Source organism: Seriola dumerili, unplaced genomic scaffold, assembly GCF_002260705.1.
Source record: "Seriola dumerili isolate Sdu_G_001 unplaced genomic scaffold, Sdu_1.0 BDQW01000050.1, whole genome shotgun sequence".
In the NCBI taxonomy this organism is placed as follows: Eukaryota; Metazoa; Chordata; class Actinopteri; order Carangiformes; family Carangidae; genus Seriola; species Seriola dumerili.
In genome coordinates this window covers 3,178,388-3,195,976 of record NW_019174305.1, presented here as the reverse complement: position 1 = coordinate 3,195,976, position 17,589 = coordinate 3,178,388, and the positions used below count along the sequence as shown (strand labels likewise).

General features: G+C 40.0%; 3 protein-coding genes across 3 annotated transcripts; 2 read left to right on the top strand and 1 right to left on the bottom strand.

The window, feature by feature from the left end:
• The first annotated feature begins 791 nt into the window (after positions 1-791).
• On the top strand, positions 792-3,427 carry LOC111217980 (CDGSH iron-sulfur domain-containing protein 3, mitochondrial-like). Its single transcript, XM_022740053.1, has 3 exons — positions 792-1,026; positions 1,556-1,672; positions 2,614-3,427. The coding sequence occupies exons 1-3, from the start codon at positions 928-930 to the stop codon at positions 2,800-2,802; spliced, it is 405 nt and encodes a 134-aa protein (XP_022595774.1). The 5' UTR covers positions 792-927; the 3' UTR covers positions 2,803-3,427.
• A 1,108-nt stretch (positions 3,428-4,535) lies between these two features.
• On the top strand, positions 4,536-8,448 carry cisd3 (CDGSH iron sulfur domain 3). The gene is made up of 3 exons (XM_022740051.1): positions 4,536-4,719; positions 6,947-7,063; positions 7,139-8,448. The coding sequence occupies exons 1-3, from the start codon at positions 4,633-4,635 to the stop codon at positions 7,322-7,324; spliced, it is 390 nt and encodes a 129-aa protein (XP_022595772.1). The 5' UTR covers positions 4,536-4,632; the 3' UTR covers positions 7,325-8,448.
• A 623-nt stretch (positions 8,449-9,071) lies between these two features.
• Positions 9,072-16,518, bottom strand: pcgf2 (polycomb group ring finger 2). The gene is made up of 9 exons (XM_022740050.1): positions 16,425-16,518; positions 15,647-15,774; positions 15,059-15,155; positions 14,909-14,964; positions 14,690-14,819; positions 14,343-14,382; positions 14,112-14,210; positions 11,678-11,758; positions 9,072-9,893 (listed from the first exon to the last, which is right to left on the bottom strand). The coding sequence occupies exons 2-9, from the start codon at positions 15,762-15,764 to the stop codon at positions 9,513-9,515; spliced, it is 1,002 nt and encodes a 333-aa protein (XP_022595771.1). The 5' UTR covers positions 15,765-15,774; positions 16,425-16,518; the 3' UTR covers positions 9,072-9,512.
• Positions 16,519-17,589: the final 1,071 nt, after the last annotated feature.

Below are 17,589 nucleotides of genomic sequence, written 5' to 3'. Positions count from 1 at the left end.
ACTGAGTTGTTCTACATTTTCTCTTGGGTGTTGAATGACTTAACTGTAAATAGTCTATGTACTTGAAGGGGCCCAAACCTGGGACTGAATTCAACACTTTTCATGAAGGTACTTGACGATATTAGTTTCACCTTCTAGTAAACAGATTTTACTTGTTAACCTGTAGATATTGGTATTACTTCATCACGGTGACCAATATTAGTAACAAATATTCTATTTCACACTTTATGAAGTAAAAAAGTTGTTGTTGAAACCTGGATTTTTGGCACCATGTGCTGCTTGTTGTGCAATACTAAAACCAGATTTGGGGAACCAGAGTGCAGGATTTAAACCTTTTTCTTTTTAAAATAATCCGTTATCAGGTAAAGAAAGGTCCTATTTAAAGCTACAACTTCATGTAAGCAACTTTTGAGAAATAAAGTTCCTGTCATCATATGACAGGTTTGTTTATATGTACATTTTTGCAGATAATCACATTTGAGAAACACATAATTTATAATGGATTATGAACCAGCCAAAAATATACTATGTTAAAGCTTCTAACTGATCAATAAAGCCTTATACTATTTACTAACTATCAATAAATCCATTATTCACAACTAATGAACCCTTTTTATGTATAAATGATGCATTATTAGGAAGTGATACCATTTTCCTTGTCTTTTTCGCAGATTTTCAGTGGATTTGACCTTCAAATCCACTGTGAAGGAGGGGGGGGGGGTCAGGGGGCGTGGCTTCAGCACGGTCTACGAGATGTTACAGTCACCAGCCAATCACCTGGACTACCGAGGTACGGAGGCCATGTTGTAACTTTACCCGCGGTCCCTCGAAGTTTTGTCTCGCAGCTGGCGTCAGAGTTGTGATTCCCTCCGGAGAATTAAAGTAGCCTCACAATAACACAACTTCGTCCACTTTCACTACGACAAAATGAACTCGAGCGGTTTTGTAGTCGCATTGTGGAGAGGATGCACACGGGACTTAATACGACCTCAACCACTTTCGCCTCTCTCTGCTTCCTCCTCGATGGTGGGTAATGTTGTCTACCTGCTACAAGTCTGAGTGTACATTCAGGAGGTCTTTTTCCTGTTACATTTGCTGATGCAGTGATTCCCACTTCTGAGCCGTGACCATAAGTTTATATCACAGAATATCGGTGTTCTTTGTTTTTTTTTCTGTTGTGTGCAAACAAAAACCTGAACCACTCCCCCCCTGACAGTCTGAAGGGGCAGTAGAGGACACTGAGGCTCGTCACGTCATTTAAAGCTATCAGATAAAGCAGAAGTACAGCGACCTCATAAAACATACTGTAGCTTATGTCTTCATCTTATGTCTGTTCTGTTCTTGTCTGTGCTCAGATGCTTTTGTAAAATGTGTTTGTGTATCACTCAGTAACTATTTTGTGTTATGGAATAAATAGCCAACTGGTTGGATGTCCAGCTTTTTTTTTATTTGACTGTCAGCTCATTATTATGTCAGCTCACTATTTAGTCCGGGTGTTCTCTCCAGCTGTCACCCAGTGGTGTGTCTCACATGTGATGGTGCATTTTGTCTCCAGATGCAGAGCGTCCTGATGTCCACACAGCCTGTCTCTGCAGCCCGGCTGCCCTACAGAGTGAAGGTGTCTGCTGGGAAACGCTACGCCTGGTGTGCGTGTGGACACAGCAAGAAACAGGTGAGCACATGCGGCATGCTGGGGTTCTGGTTTCAGCCACACCTGGGAGGGATGCCAGTTTTTTAAAGTCATGGTTCATTTAGTGCCGCCTATGTCCAGTTTACATCAACACCCATTTGAAAGCTGCCTGTTGAGGCAGTTTGCAAGAGGAGACTCGAATGTCTTCCTGTTAATGGCAGTAAAAACATGCACACACTAATGGCTGAGGTCAGTGTTTAAGTTTAGAAGTGCTGAATACTGTTTTCAAGCTCCTTTTTCGTAAGTCAGAAAAAACTACAGTAGGTTGATATGTGCAGAGATCCCCAGTAATGTGAAGAAGAGAGCCAAACTGGATTAATTTAAACAAAACAAAAACCGTATAAATATTAAATGTTAAAGAAATTCAGATATCAACTTTTTATACTATCTAACCTAGTCCAAAAAAAACATTTGCTGTAGTATGCTTGGGAAGAGATTTAACACAGCAGCCGCCTGTGGTTCAGGGGGGGGGAGTGGGTCATTCACTAATCAGAGCGTCGGCGGTTTGATCCCCGGCTCCTCCAGTCCACATGTTGAAGTGTTCTTGGGCAAGATACTGAACCCCAAATTCCTATTACTAGGAATCTGCACATATCAAACTACTGTCGTTTTTCTGACTTAAGAAGAAGGAGCTTAAAAACAAATGGCCCCTGATGGCTGCCCCTCAGTGTCTGTGTATGGATGTGATGTGTGAGTGAGTGGGTGAATGTGGCAAGAATTGTAAAGCACTTTGAGTGGTCGATACAAGTAGAAAAGTGCTCTATAAGTGCAGTCTATTTACCATTAATACAATTAAATATGTTTTTTTTTTTAAATTAAAAGTTCACACCGTTCTGGCACTAAAATCCTTACATGTGTCTGTGAAGTGATCTGAAGATAATTTGACAATCTGTGTATTCATCCTTTACTTTTCTCTCTGTCAGCCTTTCTGTGACGGAGCTCACAGGACAGCAGCACCCACCATCTCTCCTCTACGTTTCACCCCTGACAAAGACAGGACCTTGATGCTGTGTGCCTGTAAGCAAACCAAAAATGCACCGTACTGTGATGGTTCGCACTTAAAAGTCATCTTCCAGGATTTAGTGAAGTCGGTGAAAGGCGTATTTAAATGAACAATGCTGTTCGCAAAATGACCGTCCTGTAAAGGCCAAGGAGTAACTGCAATAGAAGTTAACAGGAAGAAATCTTTATCTAGACTCAGCAGAATCATGTTATTTAATAACATATCAGGGTAAAACTTTAAAGTATCTTTTCTATAACATTTGATATATTTACAGAATTGTTCTCTCCATATGATATATAAAAATGAGATAGCAGTATGATACAGGTGTGCTATGTGAGTATTATGTAACATCATCCAATTGTGAGTTATCTTTTTTGTGTTTTGTTTTTTTTTTTTTTTTATCCAAGCTAGGAATTAATTTTATTGAATATGGAGGAATGTGTGTTTTTTTCTATTATGAGTTTATAACTTATGTTTTTGTATTGATTTCATATCATCATTATTATTATTATTATTAGTTATGATGTTCCTGTATTTTCCAGTATGGGACGGTTCCATGGGTCTTATGTGTGTGGGGCTATAAATCTGTCGTGGGTTACTATTCGCTATACTGACAGGGGTTTCTTTAATGGTATAAAAGGAGTTTTGCTGTTTTTTGGGGGCGTAATCTCTGCTTGTGTAATTGAGCATTCCACCATATTGTACAATATATACTGTATTTATAAACTCATCTAGTGCTTTGTGTGTTGTTTTATTATTACTTATGATATTCACACAATTACCATGATAATCTCAGAACCTTTGATATTAAAACAAAATGCATTTACTGCTGACTCTTTGTTTATGTGACAGTGTACAGATGTCCCCCACTGATTTATCATCTTTACTTGTCTGGCTGATGTTTTGTCTGGATAAATTGCATAATTTTTTGAATTATGCTTTTTTCTTATACAAATCATAGATACAAATGCATAATTTATAGAATTGTTGTGTCAGCGACATACAGAGTAAATGATATTTGTCAAAGCAGTTGATGCTGATGTCCAAGTAGCCACTTAACATCCAAATCACTTTTGGAAAGAAAAACTAAATTTAGCCAAAGTCTGTTAATGTGCATATTTTTCCATGTGTTGTGACTAAGTTTCCAAAAATATAGAGAGGGATTTTTTTTTCTTGACTTTTTAAATTGATTTACAATAAGCCGTTCTCTACATTAGAATCTGATCATCTGATTCTTATTGATTTTTAGTTTAATGTCATTTTTATCTTTTATATTGCTAGTATTTTCTTTTGTGGGTGTGCAGCGATGAAAGGATGTTTTCATTATTCAAATGAAAGGTTTCTGTTCTCCCCCAGGAATAAATTACAGGGGGAAAATTTGTAAAATTTTGAATTTATATATGTATTTACAGTATTTGCTTAATCATTGTCAATTTTGTGAAGACTTCATCTCAAAAATAATTGAGCCCTATAAAAATATAACATTGAATTATATAATGTAAGCTGCATTACAGGTCCAAACATTTCCAGAATAAAATACTGAGGACACTCTCTGTCTTCAATGGTAGCTACAGCCCTGGTCTTGATGGCTAATACTGAATAATTTATTTGAATTTTAATTCAATTTTATTTTATAAATAATACTACTACTAATAAAACTAACAATAATGATAATAGGACAAATAATAATAATAAACCTGCTGTCTAATCCTGTAGAGTTTTTACTTATTCATAATAAAAACTCATCTATGTTAGTCACTCTCAAATCACTTCAGCGTTATCTGCCAGTGACTGATATCCGCCTCCTCATTGGCTCAGCTGCTGACACGTGACCCTTCAGGAAGTGATTTCCACAATCCGGTCAGCTGTCAGCTTCACTGTTCGTGTCTTTGAACCGCAGCTAGAAGAGGTTGTGTTGGTGTTAACTGTCACTGAAGACATGAACGCGTTGGTGACTAAGTTAGACCACATACGGATCAGTTTAACCTTGAGGCACACTTGGGCACCAGCTATGGCGGCTTCCAAGGTAAATTGACTCCTGATATTAGCCTGCGTTTTGTAAGCATGGTATTGTCAAACTGATTGTTAGTCAGTTTCCTCTAAAATTACTGCGCAGTTATGATTTCATCACGTTGTAGTGTTAAATACATTGACTCTGTACTGTCAGTTTCCCTGTGTCCAGATGCAGAAACAAACAATGTGCACTTGAGTTAATCAACAGCCACTAACATACAAGACCTCTAATGTATGCTGCAAGAGTATGCAAGAGTAACTTACAGTATGAGAAGATGTAGATGTGGCGCCACCTACTGTATAACACCACAGTTCCTGCACAGCCACACACAGGTGTTTTCAACCCTAGCCTGATGTTCCACTTTTTCTCACACAGTTATCCTACAGCTTTGATTGTCCCCTATTCACATGTCATGGCAAGAGAAGCACAGGTGTCACTGATAACATTAACAATATCTCTGTTGTCTGTGGAGACACTTTGTCATCCAGGTCATGGAGTTCCAAGAACTGTTGAATTAAGAGCAGCTGGACTCGGACGTAGATACTTGATCCATTTGTTAGTGCTCCTGGTTGTTGTAATGACAGTTGTTAGAGTTGCCAGAGGCCAAGTGTGAATGGATGTTAAATTTCCTGTGAAGGGATGAAAGGACACTGTTGTAAGTGAGGGGACAAGTGGTGTCGTAGACCCCCTCCACTGTTCAGGGATGGTTTCCCTCCTACTTCAGGGGTAGGTCACCTACTGAGGAGTTGGCCCTCCTGTGTTGAGCGATGTGATCGTTTGGTTTCAACAATGTTTAGGTTTGTGTATTCCTCACTGCAGTCTAGTGTATACAGTCCAATACAAGTGTCCCAGTAAGTCAAGTCAGTGTGACAAAGAGCCACCGTGGACAATATCAGGACTCTGAAACTGAAACAGCTAAATTGAATTCAGCCATCATGACTTGTATCATTTACACCTGTGTTTTTCTGGTTGTGACATGTCTTTCATGAAAAAGGCCTGTATCTTCTAAGAACATGGAGTTTGGTGTACAGGATATAACAAATGGTCAGTCTAGAGATAGACGTCTAAATTCATCCGTTGCACAAAGCAGTTTAGTTCTTGACTGTTTTAAACCGGACTGCGGTACAATGAATTCTGGGTAAATTCAAACTTTTTTCAAAATTAAAAAAAAATGGCTGACCAAGGAATCCCATCTAAGCACTCAGCTCTGTGTACCCCAGCAGAAAATATTTGTCTTTTAGCAAAATTCAACAGTTACAAGAGTGTATGAAGACTGATACAATGGGGAAAAAAAAGAAAAAAATGATTTGAAAAAAATGGCTGCAATCTCTAAAAATTCTTTCCCTTCTCATCGCTCTCTCCATAACAATGTTAGCAAACCATAAATTATGAGCCATGTTTTCCTGTTTTTTGTTGTTGTTGCTTTGTGCTACTAGTCAGTGCAGGTGTCATTGATTGTTACCATGGTAACATTGGTCTCAGGCCTGAGATAGCCCAGTGGTAAGGTGCCTAATGTTTTTGTGAGTCAGTCTTTATTTGAAATACAATATAACAATATAAGAAAGCAAAATTAAGACTGGACCAACACCAAAGGCCAGTCTGAAATATCTTTGTGAAACTGGCCCCAGATCCCCAACACAGCTGCTTTCACTTGTTCTAGTTAATTAGACTTTTCTCATATTGATGTTGGGTGAAGCTGCCTGTTACTTGCAGTAACCAAACTTCATGAACAAATTAGACCTTTTTCACAGAAGACATTTTTACCTGTGATGGCAGGAAAAGCACCGGTGGTGCAATGGCTTTGTTCCATCAGTTGCCCCAGTAAGCCAGCATGCACATTACCAGTATCCTGGAACCAGCTCACCTAAATGGAATGCAGCCATTTTTAATTATATGAATTACATGTCGTTCCTGCTGCGACATGAAAACTTCTGCTGTGTAAAAGGTCTATAAAAATCCTAAAGATCAAGGACAAGAAGTTTTTACATCTTGACAAGTGCAACAAATCTTAGCAGTGAGTCGGGGAGAGTTAATTAGTCACAGCCTGTAGACACCCAAACAGTCCAGAGGGTTAATAAAACACTGACCACTATTCAAAGACTGTTTTTGATAATTAAGTACATTTAAGAGTTAATACATATTCTTTAGTTAACATTACAAGAAGGGTGTATTATTTTAATCTTACAGTGCTGTGACTTATTTAGATAAACTGAGCACTATATTGTTGTAATGTCCTCAGGTGCAGCTCTCCACACTCCCTCCAGAACCTGTCATCCCCTCTAAGAAGCCTTTCAAAGTGGAGCTGGTTGGTGGAAAGCGTTACTCATGGTGCACCTGTGGACACAGTAAGAAACAGGTAAAACTATTTTTGACGTCATCTATCTCAAAGTACAAACCCTGTGTATTCTCTGATCAAATCTTTATGTTTCAGCCTTTCTGCGACGGATCCCACAAGTTCAAAGCCCAAGGCCTGTCCCCGCTGCGCTTTGTCCCAGACAAAGACACCACAGTTTGGTTGTGTGGATGCAAATACACCAACAATCCACCTTACTGCGACGGCACACACAAGCAGGACTTCATTGTGTCTGCCACACTACATGAGGAGACTGACTCTTGAACAAGGAGGATTATTGCCAGATGATTTAACCTCATCCTGATCTGGGAGAATAAACAGGGCATCCGTTGTCGAGGCAGAGCATAAACTTTACTGCTGTAGTCACATTGCACTCCATGAACGCAGCACATATAACATGATCGAACACGTCAGGCCACTGTGCTCTGTTTTTATATGGTGAATACAATGTTGCATTAACATTGGGGTTGGTGATATGACACTGTGGTGACTGTCCCTTTTTAATATATCTAGTTGTCTTCTGAATAACGTTGCAAATAAGTAAACAACCCTGGCAGTCGATAGGAAAAAGATTGTTAAAGATGGGATGTAATAGTAGTCTAGAATCTAAAGTTCTAGTTTTACTGGAGAAAACGGCCCATGTTGGAGTTGAACACTGAATTATGTGCATGAAATGATGTGACTTCATCTCGTAGAGACTGGGACTGTGTGATAGTGCGGAGCCTTGTGCTGCTCTCTCCTCATAAAGCTTAACATAGTAGATGAAATAAAATGTGATAATTTCCTTTGGGATGTGTTCATATGCTTTCCTTCATGTGAAATATTCATCACTGTAAGCAGCCAATAAATGCTTTGTTTTTAATCTTCAGTTTGTGCCGACACTGTTAGAGGAGTGGTGTAATTTCTAAAACTAGTTTGTGTTGGTCTATGGTGGTAAGGTTAACAAACATTTCATGTCAATATCAGAATTCAAAGGCGTCACTGTGTCTCTTTATTTCTACTCAGCTGCTGTGGCACCTGTTGTCTGGATCATGTCATATACTGAGGACTCAGTGAGTCCCCAAAGACTCAGTAAGTGAGCAGAGCTGAGAACAGAGCCTCCTCTGATAGATACAGAAATGTGATATTGTTTAAGTAGAAATGGTTGCAGGGATTTTTGTGAAAAGCTTTTTGATAACAAAGTTGAACATGTCAACCAGGGTCAGGCTGTTTGGACCTATAGGGTGGATTCAGAGAGAAGGCACTCCTACTGTATCACCCATCAGACAGCTTTGCACTTAACCCACTGAGGTATATTTCTATTCATGGTAATGAGTCTATTGTGGGTATATATCTTCAGTATATAAATGTAAAAAATAAAATTTGAGACAATACATTTAACACCCCCTGCTTTTAGATAGTTATGCCATGGAGATGTGGGAATTATCTTACTTACATAGTTGTTTAAATCTGTCACAGAACGACTCAATTCTCATCTGTCTGTGAAATTTTAAATTCTGATCAATGCTTTTTGTTCCTCACTCTCAGCTTCTGCAACATACTGCACACACAACATGATATAAGGGAATCAAACAGGACAGTCAGGTCAGAAAAACCTAGTAAGTAAACATTTTATTGACCTAAAACATGCACATATGGCTGATTTAAAAAAAAAAAAAAAAAAAAAAAAAAAAATATTGTTTGTTGAAAAGAAACAAAAGGAATGTTGAAAATGATGGAACTACAACATACATGGCCAAATATCCAAATCCCTTTTGAGTTCTTCGCCTGCCGCGAGAGGAGACGGTCTTCTGACAGACGTCTGCTTGCAAGCATGGTGGTGCTTGGTATTCAGTAAATATAAATGCTTCTCCTGTTGGAAAATACTTAATGGTTTGGACTGTGTGATCTGACCTTAACAAAGTGCATCAACAGCTTCATGTAATGTATGTGTGTTACCTGATGAGCAGTTGCTTTTACTGGACATTTATACAGCAGTTATTAACATGACTGTTCAAAGGCAAGGATTAGCTTTTTTTTTTTTTTTTCTTTACATCCAACTTGCGCAGTGATGTGCACTGCAATGCCTCCCAGCATTTTGTCTCACGTTGTATGGAAGCCAAATCAATGTTGAAAGAGCTCTGGAAATGAAACAGACCCACTGCATATACAATACAAAACGATTACAATATCTTGTATAAAAGATAAGTTTATACATATGTATGCACACATGCTCACATTTGATACATACTGTACAGTTTGTATGTGTGCACCGTTCTAGTCTAACACACATAAACACACACACGCACATACATACAAGTGTCTATTTGGCTGCACCTCTCCTGTTGAAAGGTGATAACAGTAATCTGGCCCCCGTTTGTCCAGAAGAAGAACTCAAGCTCGTCTTTTTGCTCTGAAGAAAGAAAGAAGGGAGCAATTCAAACACTGTCCTCCCTGCTGCGCAGTACACACGTTAGGTCGCCGGTGGCAAACCGCTTTTGTCACCTCCCCTCGCCTCCTCTTTGCCGGCCCCAGAGCTTGTGCCATTGACAGTCACCTTGCGAGCGTTGGCGCCCTGTTTGGAGGCGAGAGTGTGTCGCTGAGTGTTGTTGGGCACAGTGGTACCGTTGGAGCTTTGGATGGTGGGAGAGGGGGTGTGGGAGGCAGGGCTGGACTGCGAGGAGGATCGGGGCGGCTGGGCTGCAGCAGGACTGTGGACTTTGTCGCTCTGGGAGTCGCTCTCTGACGTCGGACTGGTGTTGACGCCATCAGAGTGTCCCTGAGCAGCAGACTGGGACGGCCTCCTGCGCTTCCGGGTGGGTTTGACTAGATACTGCAGGGGGATGGGTCCAGTCTGCACAGAGGAACACACACCATCAGGACTGCTGACAGAAGCTCAGATTTTATAATGCATCAGTTAGTGGACAGGACAGGACTTTCAATCTGTCCATTTATTTCAAATCTATTTTTAAAGGATGAGACTGGCGACAGCTGGTAATTTAATTATTTGTCTCTGAAGCCAAAGCCTGATACATCTTATTCTTCTTGTGCCACACAGCTCCAAAACTATTAAAGACACATCAGTGAGCCACACCCAGTGCCATGCTCCTTCATTACCTTGAACACACACACACACACACATTGTAGTTTATTTTGACTCAACCCTACACACACCATCCTGCCGCAAGAAATACTAACTAGTAGGGCTGAGTTGATCAAATCCGATTCTCCAACTCAAACTGATCTTCATTTGAGTCATCCGATATCGATTCATAAAATCCAGAGATCAAGCTTTTGGTCCATGTCTTTTACAGTCTCCCGTTGATGTGTGAAGCTGTAACCCTGTTACTCTCATGTGACCACCCTTCCCACACAACAAGGGCTCCACTGAAGGCACTGGTCTAAAGTGGTTGCATTTAAGATTTAAAAACTGAAGACAGCGAAGAGCTGGACAAAAGCAAAGCCATGTGCAAGATATTTTTAATAATGCACCCAGTTAGAGGAACAATTTACAGCATTAGTTCACTGGTGTAAGCAAAACTGGTGTTGTAACTGAACTATCTCTGACTGAACCGATACTGAATCGGGACTTTGTGAATCGGAACTGAATCAATATGGCAAATCAGTGGAAATGCCCAGTCCTACTAACCAGCACCAAGTGTTTATTCATCCGATAGCTGTGTATTCATCCACAGCTGAAAATAGTCCACAACAAACGCACCATTTACTCCTGTTTGAGTAAGGATTGCTAACGACTACAGTGCCCAGCTGTTCTGGGAAATTACAAGGCCTTTTTAAAATATGGAACTATGTATTTGTGAGGTGTTTTAGGGATTCATGTCATGCTCAGAAGTCCCAACTCCTACAAGATCAGTTCCAGTTAAATCATCTCACAGACATGGTTATCAGAGTTGATGGCAAATTATCATCATCATGGTTATGAAGAAAACTGGAGGAACATATTGAATTAGATGAAACTGTCGAATGTTTTCACTGCCACTGAAGCAGCAACAGGAATCATAAACACACAACTAGAACATCAAAATAAACACTAAAAACAGCAGAACGTGAATGAAGAAAACGCAGCAGACTAAAAGTTAACTTCAGTGTGTGTTCCTGTTTTCAACATATGCATGAAGACCATACCGGTGATTTTCCTTGTTTTAGCCCATTGATACATATTGTGTCTGCATTTCCTTCCTGGCAATCACTTACTCATATATACTTCTACTTTTTTTTCACATTACTTTCCGCTTATATCAACTTGTAGAAACTTGAAACTTATTCCAAATGCGTAATGCATCATATTGAACTAGTCTGGAAAAACTGAAAAGCACTCACAATCTATGTCGTGAGAAAATCAAATCCACAAGACAAACATCGACATGGTGAAAACTAATGATCAATGATTGAAATTGCTCATTTCCTGCCCAAAATAAGTTGCTATTTGGCTGCTGACTTTGGCAGTTGCAGCGTTTACAAAAACTTTAATGCAGCAAACATTATTGTTGGAGCTACTTCCAAACTCAAGAAGAACACACTGCTCCCACTGATTGTCTGGCACTGAATGTATTAATTCATCTAAAAACATGCAACATGCTGAAGAAAATGCCACGAAAACTGAAAGCTGTCACTCACTCGTCTCCACTCGTAGAAGTAGGCAATATCCATTAGTGTGTAGTAGTCCTTCAAGGGCTCATCCCCATACAACACCTCCACCTGCAGCAGACAGTCACACCATTTAAAAGCAGTGTTACAAGAAGAAAAACATCTCGTTACATCACAGTTTATATCTCTTCTCTTGGATGAAAGGAGAGTACGGCGTCCTTCAACTCAGCAGCATTTCAGTTACTTCACATATCAAAGTGAAATGAATTAAAACAAAAATTGTGGCCAGTGTAGATTCTTTCCAGGACTGGTACCAATATTTTTAAACTGCAGCGTACAATATGTTCTGACAATATTCACCACAGTAATATCACTGTTTGGAAGTTAGGAAAGTCTATAAACATTTTGACACTAATAAAAATCTCTATTTAAAAAGACTAACAAAACTCGCAGCAGCATCATCAGTACAGTGGACACCAACTGTCTGCTGTCCAAGCTTTACTTCAATATTGACCCAGTAGTGGCAAATCCACTGCTGCTGCTGCAAGGATTAGCTGGTTCCAGGTCTGGTTCCAGGTCTGGTTCCAGGAACCAGACCTGGAACCAGACCTACTTCTCTTCTAGCAGCATCATTTATTTCTGAATAAGAGGGTTTCTATCAGCTGTGTTTCTGAAACAATAAAACATGACACCCTTCAGCTCATCACTACTAATGTACTTGTAAACTTTGAATAAACAATCATTTGAACTCAGCTCTGTCTATAACATCACCTCTAATGAGGTTTTGACTAAGGAGGATTATTAAGGAAAGAACCCAAAACAGAAAGTGCTGCACTGGGAGACAAACTGGAGCCAATTCTCTTAACATCAGTGTTTCCACCTAAAATATTGTTCACGTCAACAGCAAACTGTCTCGAAAAGGCTCACAAGTCATAAATATGCAAACCTTTCCCATTTTAACCGTCACACCACGACTTTGTTTTTCACCCATTCAACATGTGTACAGTTGATAATCACGCATATGTTGGAATGAAAGAAAAAGACAGATTAAGACGTTAGTCATCCTCCTATTGGATACTCTTACTCTTGTCTTGCTAATGACTAGATTTAGCTGCTGCTTAACATACAATACCTGACCACTCCTTCTTTATACAGCGTTAGGTTTGGACAGTAGAACTGAATCTAATGCCACATTTATATCATGTTGTGCAGACTGTGGTTATGAGCAGGTGAAATTAGAAAATTAGTCTAAATAGCTAATTAAGGCATTTCCACGTTTCTGCTGTGACAAAGAGGGGTACATTTCTAGGAACACTGTGCAAACACTTCTATGTCAGAATAATGTGAGGCTTACTGGTGGTGTGAATGTGTCATCCGATTCATAGGAGTCATGGTTATTAAATGATAAGAAATGAGTTGTTGTTAGTAAGTTGATAGCTAGCCTCTGTAACACAGTCCACATTCTTGTTCGAGATGGATGATAATATTTTAAAGACCTTTTTTTGCGGCAGACATTTTGGCATGCCGTAGCAGGACAAGCACAGGTGCAGCTAATATCCTTAATGAAAGCTGCATTCCATTTATGTGAGCCACTTCCAGGGGTCCTCATGTTGTACATGCTGGCTCACTACCATATTCACATATTACATAATTGCAAACAGCTGAGTGGGAAAAACATTCACGTCAGCCTCCTAATTGTAGGATATTGGTCATTTCTGCCAGCGATCATATCTCCAACTTGGCCAGAGGACCTACTGGGACATCCACATATCGGTGGCAAAATGGCTACAAGGCCGCCACCACTGCCACTACCTATAAATAATATCCTATACCACCTCTAAATTCAGTCAATCCAGCTAATTAAGATTGAGCTTTATATCGTTTGTTTGTATCTGGTTTTACTTGTTTACCACTACAAATACAAAACAAACTGTGACCACGAGGTTAGCAATGTGGCTAACTGTATTAGAATAATGCATGAACACTGCTACCTGCTGTCTACCAACATTGCAAGAATGCAGCATGAGCCATTATTAATGTTATTAATCATTCCTGTGCTTTATTTGGTATGACAAGTGGAAATAAATATATGATAAAAAATAATTATATATAAACTTAATATATTTGTCATATTCTTTGTTTGTTCCAACATGTAACAGTATTTAATGGTTTTGAAGCGATGTCCCTCGCTCTGAACACTATTACTTGGTCCCTTTGAACCTCTGTCAGTCTTCATGTTGCACTGACAGCTCACATATCACAGCGCTGACTGTCAGAGCGCTTTTATATCTGCAGGCAGCCCAATATGAGCCACCTGTGTGGCAGTGGTTTGCGGTTATGATTAAGTTACTCTAGACTTAAAAGTCCTTTTACACAATGCATTTTATATTATTGTTCCTGAACCCTGCAGTTTGCTACAGAATCAATACGGCAAAGAGTTGTTGGGTGCATTTCGTCTAATTACCCGGTAGTTGTTGGGAATATCCATCTTGCTCCGGAGGAACTTTGCTAAGTGCATGACGGACATGGCTGCTGGGCACTGCAGGAAGCGTTTACCATTGGACTGAGAACAAAGAAAAGAGTAGAGAGGGGATGCATAAATCCACGGTTAGGACCAGAAAACCACATTAAATGTGAGTAGTGTGTAGGCTTCACTGCTGCTTTCCCCAACTTTGATTCATAACTGAAATTTTACCTTGTCTCCTTCCATCTCCGAACGCTGCCTCTCATTGTTTCTGCAGGGAAAATTTCATACAAAGAAAAGGTGTTCAACAATAATTAACAATTATTTCCACACATGCAGAAAATCATATTCAGTGCAAGTTTGACTGGAACCTCTTTGTCAATGCATGTCTCATACACAGGTCTTACTCCTGTGACTTATTTCTGTTTAATGACTCTTAGTTCTTCTCTGTCCTTTACTTCATGCATGACCAGATTATTTCCTTTCATTGTTTTTACACTTGTCTCTGCAAATTTCCCCGTAAACAGACCCGACATTAAGAATTTACGCTGCCGATTGATGAGAAATGAGCGACTCACTTGTTCCTCTCATAGAACTGTATGGACAGACTGATGATTTCATCCTCTGCAATGTTAAACGTCTCCACCACTTCCCCTGGTTCCAGCACACGATTCTCTGCGTAGAAGTCCCGCCTCCGTTTCATCTCATCTAGTTTCGGAAAAAGAATTGCATCTTAAAATGGAAACCTGTGACAAAAGACTATGACTAAGAGCTGGCTTCAAGATAACTCGTCTTACCTTTGAATAACCCTGGAACAAGCTTATAAACAATATCTTGTAGAGTTTTGTCCGCTCTTGGAAAAAAAGAGGAAAGAAACATTATTAGAGATGATACATATTGCATTCATTCTTTTTTTAAAAAGCCTGATGTAAACCACTCTCATCTACCTGATGCTGAGCTGTGGACACGTCTTGTGAACCTGGACATCACATCGAGGACAGAACTTATTTGTCTCCAGGAAGGCAACGATGCAGGTTTTACAAACTAGACCAGGAGAGAGGACACAGACAGACGCTAGAACACAGCTCTTTATCATTATCAGTGTTAATGTGCTGTTCATGGAGCGGACTCAGCATCATGAACACCGTGTACTAAAAATGATACATTACTACCTTTGTTACATTTTGATTCTGACTGTTGAGAGACTAACTGAAGACCTTTAAATATAATCCAGTCCAAACATCACTTGTCTCCACAGTCCAATCAACACCTTGCACGCAATGTCAACAAAAACTTAAATGTTATTTCACATGAATTACATTATCATTGTGCACACATTTGACTTCCTATAGGCCTGATTCTAAAATTTAACATTAAAGTGCATGACTCAAGATCACACTCTCATCCTGAGAGCTACAACATGTGCAGGAGGTCTTCTCAATGTGCAGAACACTGTAAGATCAATGCCGATTTCTCAGTCGAGTTAACCGAGACAGTATGCATGTAATGTAATGGTTTGTGTGTGAGGAACTTACAGGAGTGCAGACACTCTACAATGGTTGTAGCATCAATTAAGTAACCAGCGCACAGTGGGCATGTGAGGTGTGGGTTCAGATCTGTGATTTTAATCCGGTTGGGCTGCATTTTATCCATCTGGACAGATCTGCAGAGGAAGCAAACAACAACAACAACGTGAGAGGTTCTTGTTGCACAGTGGGGCACGGGAGCCCAGGTAAATGTGTATAATGCTTGTTGAGACTTATTAGTTCTATCCCATAGGGTCAATGAGTGGCTGCCACAGAGCTCCTCTCAGACAATGTCTGCAGCTCGTCCTTGGGACAGCAGGTTGTGAAACCACAACAAAGAGAGCCGGTGGCCAACAAAAACAACTCTAACGTCACGTTGTAGCGATAAATAACGTGCTGGAAACAGGAGCCGTGCAGCTAAATGCAGTCTGTGCGCTGGTACACAACAGTCGGCTTTTGAATCGCCCCTGTGTGGCCTCATCTTGTGCATCAGCTCTGCTCCTCGACCAGCGGAGCAACAAAGAGCGTTTCCATTTCTCCGGAGCTCCGCCGTCCGACCGAGCACCACGACCAAACACATCCAGTGGAAACACCAGCACTGAGGGGGTGCAGAGCCGCAGAAAATCACACTAGTACACAAAGCAGCCATCTTAAATTCACTGACAGGGCTGTATCAGGAGGCGAACAAGAGAGACTCAAAATGTGACACCGTTCACTTTGTGTGCGCCTCAGCAAACAGCGGCGCGATGTGCCCGATAAAGAGCGGTCACCGATGCATCGTTCCTACCTGTTTAGACATAAAGGTTCCCCTCTCCTCCCAACGAGGATCCAGGTAAATTATTTGGACTTGAACAGAATTTGCAGCAGCGCCAGAAAATGGCTTTTTTCAGCTCCGTCAGAGGACTGCCCATTTTGGATCACGTGATATTATTTTGTCGCCTCGTTCACGGGGCACACAGGGATCCTCAGGGTCTCTGCAGGCCCTGCTCACTTTTTACACATCCATCTATGCTGCACGGGCAAAGCATCTCACGTTTCTGTTTTTTTTTTTTTATTATTTCACCTTTGTTTGATTCATTTATTTCATTTCATACTCCACTTCTGCCACGCCCTCCGTTTGCCTGGTTCTGATTGAAAATGATTTTGACTGCATTAGGGAGGGAGGCCCTGCAGGCCTCATGTCCCGGGGCCAGAGCTGAGGGCTGTCCCACAAACACGTGAAATTTAATATGAAATTTGTAAGTCTTGTTCCGTTTTTAAATAAATGATGTTTTTAAATTTAAAAAGTTTATGTATCGTTATGATTAGAAATAATAAAGAAAACAATAAACCCAATGGTAGAACTACATTTAAGAAAAAATGAAAAATTATTTACATGGACACAAACGTTTTGAATAGATCTGTATCTATGGCAAAAGTTATAAATGTCTGATCAAATACATTTATGTTATTTTCACAATAGTGTAGGGAATTGAAATGCTGAAGCTCACTTAGTTGAGTTTTTAGTGTTCTTATAACAATCTAGAGATTTTTTTTTTGATAGTGTATCAAATTAGCATGTAATCAATTTAATGTAATTGAGATTAGAAACCCTGCTAGCAATAAAAGCAGCTCAAATGTACAGGCAGGTAGACCAGCAAAAATAAATGTGCCGACTACAGTATTATGTGTCTATGGTCAGAGTAAATACAAACACTGGCAGTCACTAAAAGGGGAACAATACAAATAAAACAATGAGGAGTCAGCAGTTCCATTAGGTAGGCTATAATCACCAAAATCTTCCACCCAAACCATGCAGAGCCACAGGGACAGCAAGCAAAAATGACCACATACACTGACGTCCATATCTTTGACCAATGTAAACATATATGATGAAAGCTTTCTCTGAACATCTTATAAAAAAGACAGACTCAGTCACAACACTGCTGAGGAGGCAGAAATTTGACTGACTG